Source organism: Mobula hypostoma, chromosome 6 (assembly GCF_963921235.1).
Source record: "Mobula hypostoma chromosome 6, sMobHyp1.1, whole genome shotgun sequence".
Taxonomy (NCBI): domain Eukaryota; kingdom Metazoa; phylum Chordata; class Chondrichthyes; order Myliobatiformes; family Myliobatidae; genus Mobula; species Mobula hypostoma.
Window position 1 is genome coordinate 76,753,856 of NC_086102.1, and position 21,937 is coordinate 76,775,792.

The window sequence follows — 21,937 nt, forward strand, 5'->3', positions numbered from 1 at the left end:
TCCTGAGCAGCTGCATCACTGCCTGGTTTGGAATTTGCACCATCTCGATTCACAAGACCCTGCAGCAGATAGTGAGGTCACCTGAGAAGATCATCGGGGTCTCTCTTCCTGCCATTACAGACATTTACACCACATCCTGCATTTGCAAAGCAAACAGCATTATGAAGGACCCCATGCACCCCTCATACAGACTCTTCTTCCTCCTGCCATCTGGCAAAAGGCACCGAAACGTTCGAGCTCTCACGACCAGACTATGTAACAGTTTCTTTCCCCAAGCCATCAGACTTCTCAATACCCAGAGCCTGGACTGACTATTATTTATTGTAATGCCTGAACTGTTTTGTGCACTTTATGCAGTCCTGGGTAGGTCTGTAGTCTAGTGTAGTTTTTGTATTGTTTCATGTATCACCATGGTCCTGAAAAACGTCGTCTCGTTTTTGCTGTGTACTGTACCAGCAGTTATGGTTGAAATAACAATAAAAAGTGACTTGACTTGACTTTACTAGAGAAACTACAATAGGAGTTCATTAGGGTTGTCGCTTTCTGGGTGTATGACAGTAACCGACATGCAGTGCTTCAGCGTTCACAAAAATAAAAACAGGACTTTAAGCCATCAGTTATTCAGAGAACATGCCGGGATTCAGATTAAGATTCCTCTTAAAAAGAAAAATGATGAAAAAAATCAATACTTTTTTACTACCTGTTGTTCTATAAAACTATTTATCCATTTCCCAAATAGAAATGATAGGCTGTATCATACTAAGTTTTGTACTACTTGAACGCATGCTGTTCAATGTTTTTAAAAGCAGGGTTTTATTACTCTTGGTAATAATTTTGATTGTCTTGAATGTCATATCTATTAAGAAGGCCCAAGGTATGAAATATTTTTCTGGCGCAGATCTAATTGTTGTGCATTCTTTGCTACCCATGTAAAATATATATTTAGATGCAATTGATACATGAAAAGTCTCTAATTAATCTGCTCTAGATTAATGTTTTAACAAGCTGGAGCAATGTTTTAACTTTTAATTGATTTTTCAGTCTTGAATTTATGAAGATCTTGCAGTTAGCTCATTGATTAGATTACCTGAAAGCATTATATTGAGGAATGCTTTAAATTATATTGTGGTTTCCTGCTTTCAAAATTTTGTAATGTTTGCTTTTTTTGCAGCCAAAATGATCATATATGAAATGCCATGGATTATGAATGGTAAACAATTTATTTAAAATTAAATTATTAACTTTAGATGGATGAACGTTGATCATCGCATAAAGGTAATTCTTTTATCTGCAGCTGCCTGGAAGATTGTGAAAACCTGGTTAGGACCGGATGCCTTAAGCATGCTGAAATTTGCCAGCAAAACAGAAGTACAGGAGTACATAAATGTGGAATATCTGCCAACACACATGGGAGGAATTGTAAGTTGTATCACTGATTACAAATGCTTGCCATATATGTTGTTGATAAAATAATACTTAACCTGTTTGTTTGATAGACAATATTCTCCAAAATTTCCATGTTTAAATGTGGTTTGAAGATTTTATTAATTTAAAAATAATGTTGACTTCACATGAACTGGGTCTGAAGTACAAAGATACCATGTTCTTAAGTATGGTGCATAATTTGAATGTATTCCAGTTATCATATGGAGTGTAGGCTAGCATTAGTATGACGTTCATCACTATATCCTACATTATATTGGCCTTTTGAATTATTGAACATCGTGCAAATGACATGGACTTGGGGCCTCTGAACTTTTTTGGACACCACTATATCTGGTTTTTATTATTTTAAAAAAAATGTGGTTCTTTCCTTTAGGTCTGCACATGGGTTGATTTGATGTGTCAGCAGAAGTTGAAATTTTGCTCTCTATGGTATCATCTTTACAGAAATAGAGGAAATATTTGAAGACCCCACTCTGATCCTTGGTGTTTAAGTACCATACTCTACCATTGGAAAACTACCAAATAGTGTTACTCCCTGTTCTTGAACAGATGATTTTGCTTTCAATACCATAAGCTTTGTACCTCCCAGTCTTGTTGACAATGCAAGTAATATCAGTAGATATTCTTGATCTACAATTTTAGTTGCATCTTAATTCATAAAAATGAAACATTGTGAATGCTGGAAAATAAAAGCAGAAGTTGCTGCTAAGTACTTGGTGATCCAGAAAATCTCCATGGTGTGGGAAATGTGCCACTTGACTTGCTGCTTTTCTGTTCATTAATGTAGCATGCCAAAGCTTTGAAAAGTGCTGATATATCTGAAGATTTTTGGGGTTGAAAGACAGTAGAGTAATGAAGCGGTAATCCTCTGAAGGGATTTAAAATGTGAGGAGTCCTGTAACCTCGACATCGGAGAGAGTTCAGAGAAGATTCACTAGAATGATTCCAGGAATGAGAGGGTTAACATATGAGGAACGTTTGACCGCTCTTGGACTGTATTTCTTGGAGTTTAGAAGAATGAGGGCAGACCTCAGAAACATTTTGAATGTTGAAAGGCATGGACAGAGTGGATGTGGCAAAGTTGTTTCCCATGGTGGGGGAGTCTAGTACAAGAGGACATGGCTTAAGCATTGAAGGGCGCCCATTCAGAACAGAGATGCGAAAAAATTTTTTTAGCCAGAGGGTGGTGAATTTGTGGATTTTGTTGCCACGGGCAGCAGTGGAATTCAAATCATTGGGTGTGTTTAAGGCAGAGATTGATAGGTATCTGAGTAGCCAGGGCATCAAAGGTTATGGTGAGAAGGTGGGGGAGTGAGACTAAATGGGAGAATGGATGAGCTCATGATAAATTGGCGGAACAGACTCGATGGGCTGAATGGCCGACTTCTGCTCCTTTGTCTTATGGTATATCAGGTTGAAGCTTAACCAGTTAACATAGGCCACTGATAATGGGCAATAGATAAGAAAGATGATGTAAGATGAGATTTTTCATTTTTCCTTTTAAAATAGGCCATTTGGCCTATCAAGTCTATGCCAGCTCACAGAACTACCCCATGTCCCACTAATTTTTCTTTAACCTTTATCTCTTCATGTTGCCAATTATCTCTTACTTCCTCTCTATTCCCTCCACCCTATTCTGTCACGTTTACAGCAGTCAATTAGCCAGCATGTCTTTGGGATGAGGGAGAAAACCAGATCACAAGGCTGAAGCTTGTGGTCACACAGAGAATATGCAAATTCCACATCAACAGCACAATGGATCAAGGTTGAGCCTTTGTTGTCAACTGTGAGGTAGCCACATCATTAGCTGTGCTACCTTGTCCTGAAGCAGGATATGAACAGAGTTTGCAGTGATTTCGTATTTACAGAGGGTTGGCTGTATAAGACTGGTTAGGATTGGGGAAAGACTTAGAGTTAATTTTCCCATAGACGTTAGTTTTTAGTAGCAGATTTCAATGGCCTTTGGTGTTGAACGAGGATTGGTTTGGGAGTGGGAATAAACAGCCAGGTGATAACAAGTACGTGGTTAAAATCTCATTAAGGTTAGTTTGATAAATTGTGATCAGCTTTTCAGAAAATCACTACAGGGTGGAAGAAGTTGGTGACTAGGGAATAGTGTTAATGTTTGAATGAAGATAGCATATGGAATAAAGTAGATGATCTGGAAGCACAGTTAGAGATTGGCAGGTATGTGGGCATTACTGAGTTGGGGCTGAAAGATTATAGTAGTTGGGAGCTTAACATCCAAGAAGACAATTTGTATCAAAAGGACATGTAGGTTGGGTGGGGTGGCTCTATTGTTTTTTTTAAAAAAGAAAGTAAATTTTTAAAGTTGACATAGGATCAGAAGATGTAAAATCATGAGTTGAGTTAAGAAACTGCAAGGGTAAAAAGACCCCGATGAGAGAGTTATATACAGGCCTTTGAACAGTAGCCAGGATGTAGGCTACAAATTAAAATGGGAGATAGAAAAGGCATGTAATTAGGGGAATTTTACAATCGTCATGGGGGATTTCAATATGCAGATAGATTTAAGAAAAAAAGTCAGGTTGGTGCTGGATCCCAAGAGTGGGAATTTGTAGAATGCCTACAAGATGGCATTTTAGAGTGGAAGAATGGGGTTGAGAAGGATAATAAATCAGCCATACTGAAATGGCAGAGTTACCTAATTTTGTTTCTGTCTTATGGTCTTGTGGAACGGAGTTGGTGTTGTGGCCAGGAAATAGTTTTGGTCTTCGTGCTGAACAGAAACAAATTTAGCTGAAGAAAGTTATGTATATCTGACAATTCGGGTAAATTGGGATGTAAAATTAGGTGTTGGTTAATGATGTCAAGGATTAGAATGGAGATGAAAAAATTGAAAGTATGAGGGATGGATCTTTTGAGGGCACCTGGAGCAACAGTGAAGGCCTGGAATGCCCAATACACAAGACAGTATGGGGAATTGAGTGATCTGCAAATTTGTGGTTTCAAGTACATGAGAGGAGTTTAGTGCTTTTGAATGGAGAGACTAGAGAAATGTGCATGCTAAAGGCAAGTATATAATGTACTGCTTCGGAAGGTTTCACTTGGGGTGTGGGAAAGGGAGAGAAACAAGAGACCATATAACCATATAACAATTACAGCATGGAAACAGGCCATCTCGGCCCTTTTAGTCCGTGCCAAACTCTTACTCTCACCTAGCCCCACCGACCTGCGCTCAGCCCATAACCCTCCATTCCTTTCCTGTCCATATAGCTGTCCAATTTAACTTTAAATGACAACATCGAACCTGCCTCAACCACTTCTGCTGGAAGCTTGTTCCACACAGCTACCACTCTCTGAGTAAAAAAAGTTCCCCCTCATGTTACCCCTAAACTTTTGCCTTTTAACTCTGAACTCGTGTCCTCTTGTTTGTATCTCCCCCACTCTCAATGGAAAAAGCCTATCCACGTCAACTCTATCTATCCCCCTCATAATTTTAAATACCTCTATCAAGTCTCCCCTCAATCTTCTATGCTCCAAAGAATAAAGGCCCAACTTGTTCAACCATTCTTTGTAACTTTGGTGATGAAACCCAGATAGCATTCTAGTAAATCTTCTCTGTACTCTCTCTATTTTGTAGACATCTTTCCTAAAATTCGGTGACTAAAACTGTATACAATACTCCAAATTTGGCCTTACCAATGCCTTGTACAATTTTAACACTACATCCCAACTCCTATACTCAATGCTCTGATTTATAAAGGCCAGCATACCAAAAGCTTTCTTCACCACCCTATCCACATGAGATTCCACCTTCAGGGAACTATGCACCATTATTCCTAGATCCCTCTGTTCTACTGCATTCTTTAATGCCCTACCATTTACCATGTATGTCCTATTTTGATTAGTCCTACCAAAATGTAGCACCTCACATTTATCAGCATTGAACTCCATCTGCCATCTTTCATCCCACTCTTCTAACTGGCCTAAATCTCTCTGCAGGCTTTGAAAACCTACTTCATTATCCACAACTCCACCTATCTTAGTATCATCTACATACTTACTCATCCAATTTACCATCTCAGCATCCAGATCATTAACGTATATGACAAATCATTGGACCCAGTACAGATCCTTGAGGCACACCACCAGTTACCGGCCTCCAATCTGACAAACGGCTATCCACCACCACTCTCTGGTATCTCCCATCCAGCCACTGCTGAATCCATTTTACTACTTCAATATTAATACCTAACGACTGAACCTTCCTAACCAACCTTCTGTGTGGGACCTTGTCAAAGGCCTTACTGAAGTCCATATAGACAACATCCACTGCTTTACCCTCGTCAACTTTCCTAGTAACCTCCTCAAAAAAATCAATAAGATTTGTCAAACATGACCTTCCACGCACAAATCCATGTTGACTGTTCCTAATCAGACCCTGTCTATCCAGATAATTATATATACCCTCTCTAAAAAATACTTTCCATCAATTTACCCACCACTGACGTCAAACTCACAGGCCGATAATTGCTAGGTTTACTCTTAGAACCCTTTTTAAACAATGGGACAACGTGAGCAATACGCCAATCCTCCGGCACCATCCCCGTTTCTAAAGACATTTGAAATATTTCTGTCAGAGCCCCTGCTGTTTCCACACTAACTTCCCTCAAGGTCCTAGGGAATGTCCTGTCAGGACCCGGAGACTTAGCCACTTTTATATTCCTTAAAAGCTCCAGTACTACTTCTTCATTAATCATCATAGTTTCCATAACTTCTCTACCTGTTTCCCTTGCCTTACACAATTCAATATCCTTCTCCTTAGTGAATACCGAAGAAAAGAAATTGTTCAGAATTTCCCCAATCTCTTTTGGCTCCACACGTAGCTGTTCACTCTGATTCCCTAAGGGACCAATTTTATCCCTCACTATCCTTTTGCTATTAATATAACTGTAGAAACCCTTGGGATTTATTTTCACCTTACTTGCAAAAGCAAGTAAACTTATATCTTTTAGCGTTTCTAATTTATTTCTTAGCTTTTCTAATTTCTTTCTTTCTTTTTACATACTTCATATTCCTTGAACACCTCACTTACTCCATGCTGCCTATATTTATTGTAGATATCTCTCTTTTTTCGAACCAAGTTTCCAGTATCCTTTGAAAACCATGGCTCTCTCAAACTTTTAACCTTTCCTTTCAACCTAACAGGAACATAAAGATTCTGTACTCTCAAAATTTCACCTTTAAATGACCTCCATTTCTCTATTACATTCTTCCCATAAAACAAATTGTCCCAATCTACTCCTTCTAAATCCTTTCGCATCTCCTGAAAGTTGGCCATTCTCCAATCAAAAATCTCAACCCTGGGTCCAGACCTATCCTTCTCCATAATTATATTGAAACTAATAGCACTGTGATCACTGGACCCAAAGTGCTCCCCAACACATACCTCCGTCACCTGACCTATCTCAGTCCCTAACAGAAGATCCAACACTGCCCCTTCTCTAATTGGTACCTCTATGTATTGCTGCAAAAAACTATCCCGCACACATTTTACAAACTCCAAACCATCCAGCCCTTTTACAGTATGGGCTTCCCAGTCTGTGTGTGAAGAATTAAAATCTTCCACAATCACAACCTTGTGCATACTACAAATATCTGCTATCTCCTTACAAATTTGCTCCTCCAATTCTCGCTCCCCATTTGGTGGTCTATAATACACCCCAATAAGAGTTGCTACACCTTTCCATTCCTCAATTCCACCTAAATAGCCTCCCTAGACGAGCCCTCTCCTTTATCCTGCCAGAGCACCGCTGTAATATTTTCTCTGACAAGCAATGCAACACCTCCCCCTCTTGTTCCTCTGATTCTATCACACCTGAAGCAATTAAATCCAGGAATATTTAGTTGCCACTCACACCCCTCCTGTAACCATGTTTCACTAATAGCTACCACATCATACTTCCAGGTATTAATCCATGCTTTAAGCTCATCCACCTTTCTTATAATGCTTCTAGCATTAAAATAAATGCATTTAAGAAATTTTCCACCTCTTTCTCTCCGTTTATCACTAATGGTGCAAACAACTTTACTATTTTCTTTTTCTTCCTTCTTCCGTACATCTTTTCCTACACTCTGGTTCCCCTCCCACCTCATATCTAGTTTAAATCCACCAGAGCCTCTCTAGAAAACCTACCTGCAAGAATATTTTTCCCCTTCCACTTCAGATGTAGACCGTCCTGCCGGACAGGTCCCACCTTCCCTGGAAAACTGCCCAATTATCTATAAATCTGAAGCCCTCCGTCCTGCACCATGTCTTCAGCCATGTGTTGATCTGTGCTATCTTACTATTTCTATACCTGCCTTCATGTGGCACTGGTAGCAATCCTGGGATTGCTATCCTGGAGGTCCTGTCCTTTAACTTTGCGCCTAACTCCCTAAACTCACCTTTCAGGACCTCCTCACTCTTCCTATCCACGTCATTCGTCCCTACATGGACCACGACATCTGGCTGCTCACCCTCCCTCTTGAGAATTCCGAGAACTCAATCCGAGATATCGCGGACCTTGGCACCAGGGAGGCAACCGACCATCCGGGATTCTCGATCTCTTCCACAGAGCCTCTTATCTGTCTCCCTAACTATGGAATCCCCTATCACTACTGCTCTCCTCTTTTCCCTCCTTCCCTTCTGAGTTGAGTGTCCCACTTTGGTGCCAGAGACGCAATCACCACAACTTGTCCCTGGTAGGTCGCCCCCATCAACAGTATCCAAAACGATGTACTTATTGTTTGTGGGAATGGCCACAGGGGTGCTCTGCTCATTCTGTCTATTCCCCTTCCCTCTTCTGACAGTCACCCAGCTACATGTCTCCTGACTCTTTGGGGTGACTATCTCCCTGTAACTCCTCTCTATTTCTGCCTCTGTCTCCTGAATGATCCAAAGTTCACCCAGCTTCAGCTCCAGTTCCCTAACTCGGTTTGTCAGGAGCTGCAGCTGAATGCACCTTTCGCAGGTGTAGTTATCAGGGACGATTGTGCTCGCCCTGACTTCCCACATCCTGCAAACAGAACACTCAACTGTCCTAACTGCTGCCTCCATTACCTACTGTTAAGGTAATTAGATTTATTAAAAGAACTTACCCGGCCTTACCTCACTTGGAGTGAAGCTCTTCCTCAGCCTCTGCTCGCCAAAGCCTTCCTACTCTGTCTCCCTCTACTCCGTCGCCTGCTCCATTAATCTACTCTCTTTTAAATATTCCCGCTGCCTCACGGTCTGACTTGCATGCGCTCACGCAGTCATGCCCCATTCAACTGTGGAAGACAAATTATCATCTTTTGAAGTGGTTTTTTTTAGTTAATTTCTAGTTTCTAATATTGAGGCACTGTTTTCTCCCACTGTGTATGGCAGCAGCTGATTTATTTGTGGTTGGTAATTTGGTAAATTAAATTGTTAACTTTGTTGGTCACGTACTGAGGTACAGTGTAAAACTTGTCTTGCATGGAGTCTGCAGATCATTTCAGCAGTGCATTGAGGTTGTAGAAGGTAAAACAATAACAAAAGGTAAGTTTTCGTGACCGTAGTATCTGCGTAGTTAGGCCGGCTTGCTTAGAGGTCTCTTGGTAACCTGGTAGCGCGCCCCTCAGGAATCTGTACAGAGTTTGGATATGCCCCTTTGTAACTCAACTTTTCTGATCTGTTCCCTGGTCCATTCCTTAACATTATAGTTCTTTCCAAAGTGTTAAACTATACCTCACAGATAACAAGTATTGCTGGACCAGGTTCTGTTCCACCATAATTCTAAAGTAAGTTATTTGAATACTTTTTTCCTCAATACAGCCAACTGTCTCTAACAGAGGCTCAGTAACTCAAAGCAAAATTGTGTTTAAAAGTTGTAATAAGCTTGTGCTATTTCACTTTACACCATTATGCATCTCTGCGCTTGAGCTAATGTCTGAGGGTTAATTTACAAACTTCGGTTTTAACAAGGAACTGGGAGTAATTAGCATAAGGGTTATTTTCAGAAACACTGTTGAAGGAAATTTGTACAATTTCCAATCTGATTCACAAATGGTAAAACCTGCATGTATATTTAAGCATGTCAGATTGGTTCCCAGTTTTGAACTGTGAAACTTAATAGCTGTAGGCTAAATTTGGTATTTCCCTTGAAGCTTTTTACAACGTAAAGTTTATGATCATTGTAGCTGGACCTGGGGTAACAAGCTGTCAATGAAATCTTTGAACCAGGAGCCTGAGTAAATGCAGTATGAAAGGAAAATGGAAATTGCTTGAATTAAAATAGGATTTCTTAATTATTGATTTGGCGGGCGTTCTGGATTCCATTGGCCTATTTAGTAGAAATTTGATTTCATTTAATGAGAAACTTGTTCATGGAGCGCACTTCCTTTCCTACACCAATTGTGAGCTAGTTTCTTTTTCAGTGAACCAATCTAATTTGAAGCTTTCAGAAGGGGTCAGAGGCTATTTTTGTTTTTTTCTGATTTAGGCTGCAGTAAGATTCATTAAAATTTTAGTCATGGCTGACTGTATTTCTGTTTATTTTTGTCGGCTATATTCATGAGTACAATGGATACATTTCCAGTGAGAGTTTTCCTACTAATTTCAGAAATTTCAACAGTAGCACCTAACCTTTTGAAATAGTAAATAGTATCCAGCGCTCTTGATGTGGCCGCCTCTACATTGTCTTAAACTGGGGACAGCTTTGTCTAGCACTTCTGCTCCATCTGCCAAAAACGGAACTTCCCGGTGGCCAAACATTTTAATTCCAATTTCCATTGCTGTTTGGATATATACCAAGTTGAGGTCACCCTCATTCTTACCTGCCTATCACTTCCCCAGAATCCCCCCCTCCTTCCCCTTCTCCTACTCACCATTCCTATCAGATTCCTTCTTCTCAAGCCATTTATTTTTCCCACCCACCTGGTTTCACCTATCCCCTTCCAGTTCGCTTCCTTACCCTCCCTCCACATTTTTATTCTGGCATCTACCCCCATTCTTTCTGGTCTTGAAGAAGGGTCTTGGCCCAAAATGTTGGCTGTTCATTCATTTCCATAGCTGCTACCTGACCTGCTGAGTTCCTCTGGTATTTTCTATGTGTTGCTTTCAATTTCCAGCATCTGCAGACTTATTTTAGTGTTTTTGAAACACTAAATGGTGGCATCAGTTAGTCTCGCAAGACCATGGATCTGCGCCTGGAAAGTCTTGCTTCAGTCTGTCGTGGTGAGGCAACACTGGAGTGTCCTCTCCAGGACGCAGGCCTGGGCAAGGTTGTATGGAAGACCAGCAGTTGCCCATGCAGCAAGTCTCCCCTCTCCACGACACCGATGTTGTTCAAGGGAAGGGCAAGGGCCGATGCAGCTTGGCACCAGTGTTGTCACAGGAGTTGCCAGAACGAGGTTGAAGGCAACGTCAGACTGCCTTAGGGACTCCAGCTCTGAATTTGTCCTCAGCGTTTACCCCCGAAGCCTTTCCCGTGAGTGGGTATGACCGCAAGGCAGCGGAGGTTTGAAATCAGAGTTTTTCCTCCCTTAGATGGACTGCCTTCCCAGGCTGACGAGCTCCATCTACCCAAAGCACTGGTTTTAAGGCGCCAGGACCCGCCTTCGCCCCTTCTCCTGTCAGTAGAAACAGTTCCTCCGGGCTTAGAGGCTAAACCACACGAGAAGGCCAGGAGTTGGACTTGGTTGTCAGAGGCTATTTGAGGCACATGCCGTGAGGAGCACTTTTAGGTAGTGGGAGCTTGTCCCCACTACCGCTCCTCGGCTTGACAATCTTGGAAGCACTAAGAGTTACAAAATACACGTGGACTAAGATGTTAACTGTCCTGTGCTATCACCAGTGGGATCATCAGTTGATCTGCCACCTGTCTTCAGGAGTTTCGGCCCGCTTATGATCAAGACTCCCTCGAGGTGGTGGGCCAGCAGTGCTGAAGCACCACCTCCCACTGGTGAGCTTAAAAACTTGGCATCTGCCTCTGTAAGTCACTTCCATCTAACAGATAGTCTGCTCTTCAGGTGTCTATGCAACTACTGAAGGGTTTGCAAAAGATGGATACGCTGTCTGACTATCTGCCCCTCTGGACATACTTGGTTCACACCCATGATGATCCTTTCTCTGCTGCCTCAGCTACAGGCCTGCTGGTTGACTTGATCTCTCTCCTAGTGAAGCCAAGGTCATGCAGCCATTTCTGGAGAGTGAACGCAATAAACCCACGGCAGCCTACTTCAAATGGATAGCATGAGACCTTCCACCCTCTGTCTCTGCACTCTGATCTTAATTCTGCATACTTGGTTAACTTGCGCTCATGGGCTTCATCGATGTTGTCTTCCCAGGGGACTGTGAGTTCACCAATAACCACTTCTCTACTGGTGACAGACCATACGATTATATCTGGACGCAATGTGGTGAAAGCTATTTGCTCCGGGAAACTGCCTTTCCTGTCCAGGTCAGCCTTGACACACCAATCACTGGCTGAAGAAAGTATGCTTGATCGTGAGCCTGTGCTGTGCACCCTTGACTTAGAGCCTTAAATACAGCACAGAATAAAGTGGACCTGCAGACTAAGACCTTTCTGCCATCTGTGAGGTAGAAGTCAGAAATGTGATGGAACACACTCCACTTGCCTGTATAAATGCAAGCTCAGAAGTCTCAGACAAAGCATCCTGTTATATCGAAATAATCACCCTGAGTATTCATCCCTTCCATTACCAGCTGTAGTATCTACAACTTCTATATAAAAAATACTCTACTGTAACTTGTGCAGGTAACTCTGACAGCACTTCCCAAACTGTGACCTCTGCTGCCAAGAAGGAGAAGAGTAGCAGATGAATGGGACCGTCTTCTCCTACAGCTTTCTCTATACCCCCACCTGCCATGTCATATGCAATTCTGTTTCGAAAATGTCACTGGTCCTTCAATACTTGGTCTGATTCCTAGAATTCTTTTAAAATAATTTTTCCTCATTCATCTTCATTATGTGCCGTGTCATATGACATAAGTGATCATGGTCCATGGCCATGATTGTTATTGGCAAATTTTTCTGCAGAAGTGGTCTGGGCAGTGTCTATACAAGACAGGTGGCCCCAGACATTATTAATACTCTTCAGAGATTGCGTGGCATCTGTGGTCACATTACCAGGATTGCTCATATGACCCAATCACATGATCCTGATTGGGTGGGGGAGGGGGGAGGTGGGTGGTGAGGTGCTAAGCAGGTGCTACACCTTGCCCAAGGGTGATCTGCAGGCTGGCAAAGAAAAGGAGCACCTTACACCATTGGTAGAGATGTATCTCCACCCTGCCACCCTTTGCCTTCTCTAAACTGCACTAACATGCTTACTTAAAAATGAGATCAGAGCGGTACATAGTACTCTAGATGTACTCTCACTCTGGTCTTGTATAACTGAAGTATAATCTCCATTCATTTATTTATAGTTCCCTTTGCAGCAAGCAAAAGTATTCTGATGGCTTCCCTAATTGCATTGTGGCGTTCTATGAATGATGCACTCAGCTGCCTTTGTAGGCATGAGATGGTAAATGCTGGAATCTGGTGGAACTCAGCAGGTTAAGTAGCATCTGAGAAGAGAAAAGGAATTGTCAATATTTTGAGTAAAAAAAAATCTGCATCAGAACTAAGTGGAGAGGGAAGGTAGTCGGTATAATGTGGAGAAAGGGAGGGGCGAAGTGGGACTCGAAAGTGATAGGTGAAGCAAGCAAGGGTGAAAAATGATGGATTCTGCGTGCCTCTATTTTTGAATAAAGGTGTTTCTCCAATGTTACTTGTATCCCCTGTGTGAAGACAATGGTAATGTACCCATTGAATTCATTTGCCGCCATCTGGTTTTCCTGCAAGTGGATTCCCACCATTGCCGGTAAGGAGTTTGCACATTCTGTGATTGTGTGGATTCCAACAATGTGCAGTTTGGTTTAGTGAGTTGTTGGTGCCAGAAATATAGGGTCACTTGCGAGCTACTTAGCGCGACCCTCGATGATTCGATTTGACACCAGTGATGCATTTCACTATGTTTCGACAAATATGTGATAAATAAAACGCTAATCTTGGAATCTTTCATCCAATGTGGATAGGAATGCATTGAAAAATGTTGGTGTTCAACGGAGTACGTCGGTGCCCTTGTACACAATTCATACAGATACGACTATGTAGAGATGAGATATGCCCTCCAATTATCTCAGCCCCTGGCACGACCACACTTGGAACATTGTGTGCAGGTTTGCTCTCCCATCCCAGTAGGACAGACTTAAGATAAAGGAAATGCAGTGAATGTTTACTAGATTGATTTCTGGGACTTTAACCTCATCATAGAGGAGAAATTTGACAGACTGGTCTTGTACTCTAAAGTATTTAGAAGAATAAGATGTTTTGCCACTGTAATGCAGTCTTAATAGACTTGACACAGCAGATGCAGGATGCTGCTTTTCCTGACTGGGGTGTCCAAAACCAGAGGTTACAATCTCAGAATAAAAGGCCAGCAATTTAGGACTAGGATAAGAAATTTTTAGAGAGGGTGAATGTTTGGATCTCTCTACTTGGAGGAATGTGGAGGCTTAGAGATTATTTCAGACAGGGATTGATAGCTACTTAGGGAATCAAAGGATATGGAATCAGGAGAGAAATACTGAGAAAAACAGGCATGATGTTCAGACAGGCCTGTTTCTTCGAAGTTGTGCATGGTGATGAAACTAGCAATCTTCTGATGTGTGGGAAGAAATGACTACTAAGCTAAAATTGACATATATAGCACAGTTCTCCGTGATAGTACCCTGAATTAATTCATACTTGTATCACTTGTTAGCAAGACCTTTCCAGATGGAAATTTTATATTCCTTAGTTCCTAATTAAGATTATATAATTGTACCCATTTAAATTTAGGGAAGTGGAAAGAGTAATTAACTATTTAATTATCTTTTTACCTGCAGTGCTTACTCATGCTGGCAGTACATTTAATACTTATGCAGTGGAGATGGGGCCTCAGTTTTCCTTTTCCCAGAAGGTTGTACACCACCAATATGCAATTGTGCAAATAGCCTTGTGGAAAATGCATGGTCATGCAGTTTGGTAGTAGAAATAAATGTGCGGACTATTTCCTAAACAGGGAGAAAATCCAGGAACCTGAGGTGCAGAGAGACTTGGAAGTCCTTGTGCAGAACAACCTGAAGGTTAACTTGCTGGTTGAGTCGTTGGTGAGAAAGGCAAATGCCACGTTAGCATTCATTTCAAGGGTCTAGGATACAAGAGCAAGAATGTGATGCTGAGGCTTTATAAGGTACGAGTGAGGCCTCACCTTGAGTATTGTGAACAGTTTTGGGCTCCTCATCTTAGAAAAGATGTGCTGGCATTGGAGAGGCTCCAGCGGAGGTTCACAAGGATGATTCCAAGAATGAAAGTGTTATCACATGAGGAATGTTTGATGGCTCTGGGTCTGTACTCACTGGAATTCAGAACGATGAGGGGGGGAATCTCATTGGAAGGCCTAGACAGAGTAGATGTGGAAAGGATGTTTTCTATGGTGGGAGAGTCTAGGACAAGAGGGCACAGCCTCCGGATAGAGGGGCGCCCTTTCAAAACAGATGCGGAGAAGTTTCTTTAGCCAAAAGGTGGTGAATTTGTGGAATTTGTTGCCACATGCAGCTGTGGAGGCCAGGTCGTTGGGTGTATTTAAGGCAGAGATTGGTAGGTCCTTGATTGGATATGGCATCAAAGGAAACAGGGAGAAGGCAGGGAGCTGGGGTTGAGGAGGAGATAGAAAAAAGGATCAGCCATGATTGAATGGTGGAGTAGACTCGTTAGGCCAGATGGCCTAATTCTGCTCCTATGTCTTATGGTAATGGAATTAAATAATTGCTTCAATAGAAAATCCTGCAAAATATGTTTAAATTTTTTAACAAGGTTGTATATATTCCCCCTCTTGAATTAGATGATTCATGGACGACTCACATTTCAAAGTGATGTTATATTGTTCTTTTGTAAGCTAGACCGAAAGAAAAAGTGCAAGATATTTAAGTCCAACAGTATTTACAACCTTAATATCTCTTGGATGAAGCAGATAATTTTTTTTAAGTGCATCTGAAAAAATGTATTTTTCTGGGATTTTCTGCTTTTACTTCAGAATTATTTCAGGTATAACAATTTCAATTTGTTTAACTGATCTTTTTTCCTTTCAGATGTTAAGAGGCTGTATCTTTTCCCGCACCTTAAGATTTTGTATGCATTCCCTTTCGACCTACCTTGGCCAGATGTAGAGTGCTTATAGTCCTGGTGTATGATCTTATTCCTATGCTGCTGCTTCCAGTTCCTGCCAATATTTTTGGATGTTCCGTTTGTTAGTTCTGTAAAACTTGTTAGATATCCTTTCTTGCCAAAACTACCACTGCTAATATGAAATGGAGGACAGATCAGGAAATCTTTTTAAGGAACGTAACCTCTGAAACTTTTGTATCTAACTGACAAATTAATTTGTTTACAATCCACATATATTTTAACCTGCAATGTTTATTGAAACACAACAGCATTTTCCAGAGCTTTGCTTCTCTGTTGCAAAATGTATTGATACTTTAAATGGGCTTATGGAGAAAACACTTCGTTTTGAGTGTTTAATTAACAAGAAGGTGCTTTCTTTTTCCAAAAACAACCTTCTTGCAACAGACTGTTTAGTATTATAACGAGTGGTGCTGCTTGTCTTACATCTCCAGTGACCCAGGTTTGATTCTGACCTCTAGTTCTTTCTATGTGGCATATCTTTATGTCCATATGAGTCTTCACCAGGTGCTCTGTGGGTTTTAAGGTTATTTGGCTAATTAAATCGCCCTCAAGTTTAGTCGGGCAGCAGATGAATTTCAGATGGACAACTTGGATGTAGGTTACAGGGAAGTAAGTGAGGAATGGAATTTATGGAATTGCTTTGAGTTAGGAGTCAGGGAATGGGCTAAATGGCCTTCTGCCCAAAAAATGTGATGTCTAAATGTGGAAGCTAGATACATTTGATTGTTTTCATCTAAACTTTGATCTGATATAATTATTCCCTTTTTAGGATCCTTTTAAATACAGCTACCCACCATTGCCAGATGATGATTTTCAAACACCCATATGCGAAAATGGTCCAATCCCTAGTGAAGATGAAGTGGATGTTAAAGAAAAAGGAGACGGAGATTGCAAAGATGCTGTTGATACCAACCACAATGAAGAATCTTTGCTGAAAACTAAAAAGGTAGCATTTTATATTTCCTTGAATTGTCTCCCTAAATGATAGTTTAAAATCTCCAGTGATCATTTGAGTTTTCAGGACTTGACTTCCCTTTCATAAAAATCTTAAACATTTTATTTGATAATTGCATTATTTCATAATTTTTTTCCCATGTCATTGGCTTAATATGCTGATATATGATAGGTTACAGTCAGATAGTTAGGAAGCCTAGTTGAAAACAAGTACAAACGTGGGGAGAAGTGGGTAGATAAAGTTCATCAGACTTTGGGCATCAGCAGCATTGGGTTGTGTGGCCTCTGGCTCCCTTACAGTTGATAAAGTTAATTTATGAAGGACAGAAAATGCAGTATGATTCTGTAAAGGTTCCTTCATTCAGTAATGGTCAAAATGAATCATTAATGTTTATAAACAAAACATATTTAATGTCTTTTCAGTTGTACTCGAAGGCTTTGGAAATTCAAAAAAAGATTGAAGTCTAATGTATAGCTGGCCCATGCCCTTTTTTTTTGAAAAGATAAGGTGAGGTTAAGCAGTAGTAGCCACAAAAAAAGTCTGAGGCAGATTAAAAACAAATTAAACATGAACATAATGTCTGCAGATGCTAGAAATCCAGAACAACACAAAACGCTGGAGGAACCCAGTAGGTCGGGCAGCATCTATGGAAATGAATAAACAGTTGATGTTTTGGGCTGAGACCCTTCATCAGGACATGTGAGGACAAATATGCAAATTGAGCAAGCTACCAAAACAAAAGGAAACAAAAAGTATTGAGATGAAATGAACAATGTGAAGAACTTTTTGGTGACTCAAAATAAAACCGAATATTCTTATGAATGCAATGCCTAAGAGGGTTGTAGTGCTATTAAAGACACATTTAAGTAAGACTGCAATAGACAGTAGCAAGGTGCCTGACTTGTAAATGAGTATTATTCCATTTCACATTTTGTAAAATGTGCAATAAGTCTCTAGTACTTTAAGAAACATAGAAGAAAAAGTCAAGGTAGAGGCTAGTAAACTTTATTATGGTACAAGAAAGTGTAGATTTATCATGGACACACCTCTCTGATTGCTTTAAATCCAAGCTGGTAATGACTTGATTTTGGGCTACAATTTTTTTTAGATCTGAAGTCCCCAATTTGAATTTGAGTAGGAGAGTGCAAAATATGTTCTTAATGGATCTCCATATCTCCAAGGGAACACAGTGAGTTTTATTTACCCAAGGTGAAGTTCATGTTAAATTGTTATTCAATCATACATGAATACCCAAGAATACAGCCAATCGAAACAGCGTTACTCTGGGGCCAGGGTGCAAAACACAATACCAAAAGTTGTACACAGCACAAGGCACATATAAGATAGTAAGCACTTAAAACAGTCACGTAACAAAAAATATAGTCCTCGTCCCTGAGTCCATGAATGTTGCAGCAGTCTGCAGTTGAACACAGTACAGTTTATCCTCTGCTGAGTAAATACTGGGAGGCAACATCGACTCCAGCACGCTGGTGGAGCATCCAGCTGTGATGCCTCTCCCTGGGTGGCGGTAAACAAGCGATACTGCAGCTTGAGACTTAGTCCTCGCCATGACTGAGGCCACATAGCTCTCTCGCCTTCTGCCTCTGCTGTTCACCAATGAACTAGTCTTGCAGCATTGGACACCACCAGTGTCCAACAGGCAACCAAACAACTAAGACAATTTCTCGCTGTTAGACTGCACGCCTCCGTCGCACACTGATGCTTCTGTCACTGGCAACATCACGGTCTGCACTAAGTTTTCAGTTTCTCCGCCAACGAAGAACTCGCTGATGGGGCAGTACTTTGAAGTTCTTAATATCCAGCAGGGTCTTGCGGTCACATAAAATAAGTTTTTTAAAAGAAAAGGCGATAGTACCTTCAGTTGGCCCCGTAGAAGTCACTAGTCCGAGAGCATTACCATCTTGCCCGAAGGAGAGATTTATCTTATTGAAACTTTGTGAGCAGGTTTTTTAAAAAAAAATTAAGAATAATGTAACAGCAATCTTTATCTTGGCAGTGCTAGTATTATTGATAAATGACCTGATAAAAGCTCTTGGACTCTGTTTTGGGTGCTCTAATACTGGAAGGAGTTACTGGTCCTGAAATGTTTACAGTATTCATTTCTAGAATGTTGGTAAACTATTCCTGGTAAGTTCCGAAAAATATATAACTTGACTGTATTAATGAATTTAGAATCTTTGAAAGAACATTTTAAAGTAGAGGACTTGTAGAGAGACAGACGTTTGAGACCATTGAGGTAAAAAGCAATTTCGAAGTTCAAAGTAAATGTTTCAGTGATTGAGTAAACAGGGCTGAAATAGCTAGCACGAGAGGGCACAGTTTTAAGGTGCTTGGAATTAGGTACAGAGGAGATATCAGGGTAAGTTTTTTACGCAGGGAGTGGTGAGTGCGTGGAATGGGTTGCCAGCGATGGTGGTGGAGACGGATACGATAGGGTCTTTTAAGAGACTCCTGAACACGAATATGGAGTTCAGAAAAACAGAGGGCTATGGGTAACCCTAGGTAATTTCTCAGGTCAGGATATTTTGGGCCTGTATTGTGCTGTAGGTCTTCTATGTTTCTAATATTTGTTATCAGAGTACATACATGTCACCACACACTATCCTGAGATTCTTTTCCCAGCAGGTATATGTAGCAAATCTATGGAACGGTAACTATAAACATGATCAATGAACAATAAGTTATGCAAATACACATAAATAAATAGCAATAAATAATAATGAGAGCATGAAATAACATGATAGTCCTTAAAGTGAAACCATTGGTTGTAGGAACACCAGAAATAGAACGAGTGTAGATATCCCCTTTTGTTCAGGAGCCTGATGGTTGAGAGATTTTTATTTTTATTTTATTACATAGAAATAGACCAATAGGTGAGCTGGTGGGAGTTTTTGTATGCATTTTTTTAAACTTTCCTTATTTCAATCTCGGGTGCCCACCTGCTTTGAGGACCACTATCCTGATAGCTTTTTAAAAAAAAATGTAATGTGCGTAAATGACTCCTGGCCAGTGACTCTGACATCCACCATCAGCATGTGGCAGGTCATGGCAAACATCAACTACAACCTCCTGAAGAGTCTAGACCCACTGCAATTGTTCTTACCATCAAAACAGATCCACAGTGGATCTTTCAGTCCTATACTTATCTCTACAGCAGTTGTTCAGTAAAGACCCCTACCTTAGACTATAACTTATTTACTACAACTCTGCCTTCAATAGTATAATTCCAAGCAAACTAATCTTCAAGATCCTCAACCTGGGACTTGACTCATCCCTTGGCATTTGGGTCCTTGACTTTGTGAGCAACAGGCCACTATCAGTAGGGATAGGCAGCAACATCTATATGACCTGGCGTTTTTGCGGTATCTTAAAGGACTCAGTGAACTGTGCTCTTGAGAATGCAGCCCTAGCTGTGGTGGCTGTTGCAGGAACGGACTTGGGGCTGAGCCTGAGAGCAGAAAGTGTGCCAGTGTTTGTTCAGTTTAAGTGCTGAGCCTGATTTGAAAGATCAGGGTGTCAATTGCGAGGGTGAAGGACAAACCGATGGTCAGCTCACTGCTCTGCGAGGATTACTTGCCTCAGTGCTGACCTGATTCTGCAGCCATCTGGCTCCTGGACTGGCTTCACTCACCCCAATGCTGATCTAGCTCCGTGGCTGTGGACTTACTTTCGGGGAGTCTGCAGTTCATGTTTTGTGTGCTATTTGTTTACTTTTTTGTTGTTTGCATGATTTGCTCTTTTTTAAACTTTGGCTGTTTGACAGTCCTTGTTGTGTAGAGATCTTTTTAATGGGCTCCATAGTGTTTCTTTGTTTTGTGACTGCCTGCAAAAAGATGAATCACAAAGGTGTAAATACAGGTTGACCACCAATTTTTCAGCACTCTCAGTTCCTGAGCCTTGCCAATTTAAAAGAGATCATGCAAAAATGGACTGTAGAATCTTAAAAAGGATTATTAATTAAACAAAAATTACATGTAAATTTATTAATTACAGTGCTTACAAGGAATGTTGCTTCTTGGTTATCTTTTTAGACATCTAGGCGAAGTTGTTTCATGTGTTTTGATCTCTCCCTGTGTAATTTTTCTTGCATCAAATAAAAATTATTTAACATGCTTCATCATAAAGATATGTTTCTCTAACCCTTTGATTAAGTCAATGAACAACTCAATTAATTTGTCCACAATAAATCTTTCAGTTTCATCTGTTTCATCATCATCGCTACATTCATCACTTGCAGTGTTTTTGTCAGCATTCAGAACACTGTCTATAATTTCCGAGTCTGTAAGGTGATCCACAACGGGTGTTTCATCATCGACAATCATCTAGTCGTGTAGATTTTCTTCATTAGTACTATTTACTATATCTTTGAAAGCTGGTTATGTAACATTTTTTTTGCATGCGCAAGCAAATCAGGAACAAAATCCTGTAAAATCCTTCATGTTAAATTATTTAATAAATGTGTACAGATTTGCCAGCATTCACCTCATCTAACAGACATTCAATGAAAAGTGAGTGATACCTGGCCTTTAGAGAGTGCAGTGTTCCTTAGTCTTGGATTTGGATAAGCAATGTACAGTTTAATAGTAAATACACTGTAAAATCATTATTCTTACACAGGAGTTCAGCTTTGTTGAAAAGCTGAAAAGTTATCCAAAATAAGAAGAGTTTTGCAATTTTCGATTAGCCCTCCAGATGTGCAATGTGCTGTGGCTTCTGGCAGAAAAATTTTAACACCTTTCAAGGCCCTAGGGCATTTACGGTGGTTTACACCTGTGAGTACCTGCTGTGTTGGAGCACCCCAAAATGGTAACTCTGTCTTTAGATTGTTTCAATCCTGTGGGATTTCCTTCGTCTTCTATTGCTAATATTTTCCTAGGTGTGCATCACCAGTATAATGCAGTTTCATCTGTGTTATACACCTGCTCAGGACTGATGTTTTCATCAGCTATGAGTTTCTTAAATTCATTCGTACTCGTTAGCTTCTTTGTGGTTTGCAGACCATTTTTCTCCACACACTTTATGCCGGGAAATTCCATGGCATTTCTTAAACCTTTAAAGCCATCCTTGGCTACAGTTGCACGCATGTTCTAATTTAAGTTCTTTATGGAACAACTTAGCTTAGTTCATTCTCATACTACCCTACAAGTCGACACCATCGCTCCAACGCTGGTGAAACCATTCAGTCATCACTCGATCATGCTCAGTGCTCTTACCAACTTTCATAGTTTTTCTGATGCTCATTTGCTTTAGCAAA

The 21,937-nt window shown here is 40.7% G+C and overlaps 1 protein-coding gene across 2 annotated transcripts in view; it reads left to right on the forward strand.

Moving 5' to 3' along the window:
- Window positions 1–21,937, forward strand: part of mospd2 (motile sperm domain containing 2) — a 129,925-nt gene that overhangs the window by 50,714 nt on the left and 57,274 nt on the right. For both annotated transcript variants that reach the window (XM_063051034.1, XM_063051033.1), the window contains exons 7-9: window positions 1,172–1,210; window positions 1,295–1,419; window positions 16,477–16,653. In XM_063051034.1, coding sequence (XP_062907104.1) covers window positions 1,172–1,210; window positions 1,295–1,419; window positions 16,477–16,653 — 341 coding nt within the window. The remainder of the gene's footprint in view (window positions 1–1,171; window positions 1,211–1,294; window positions 1,420–16,476; window positions 16,654–21,937) is intronic.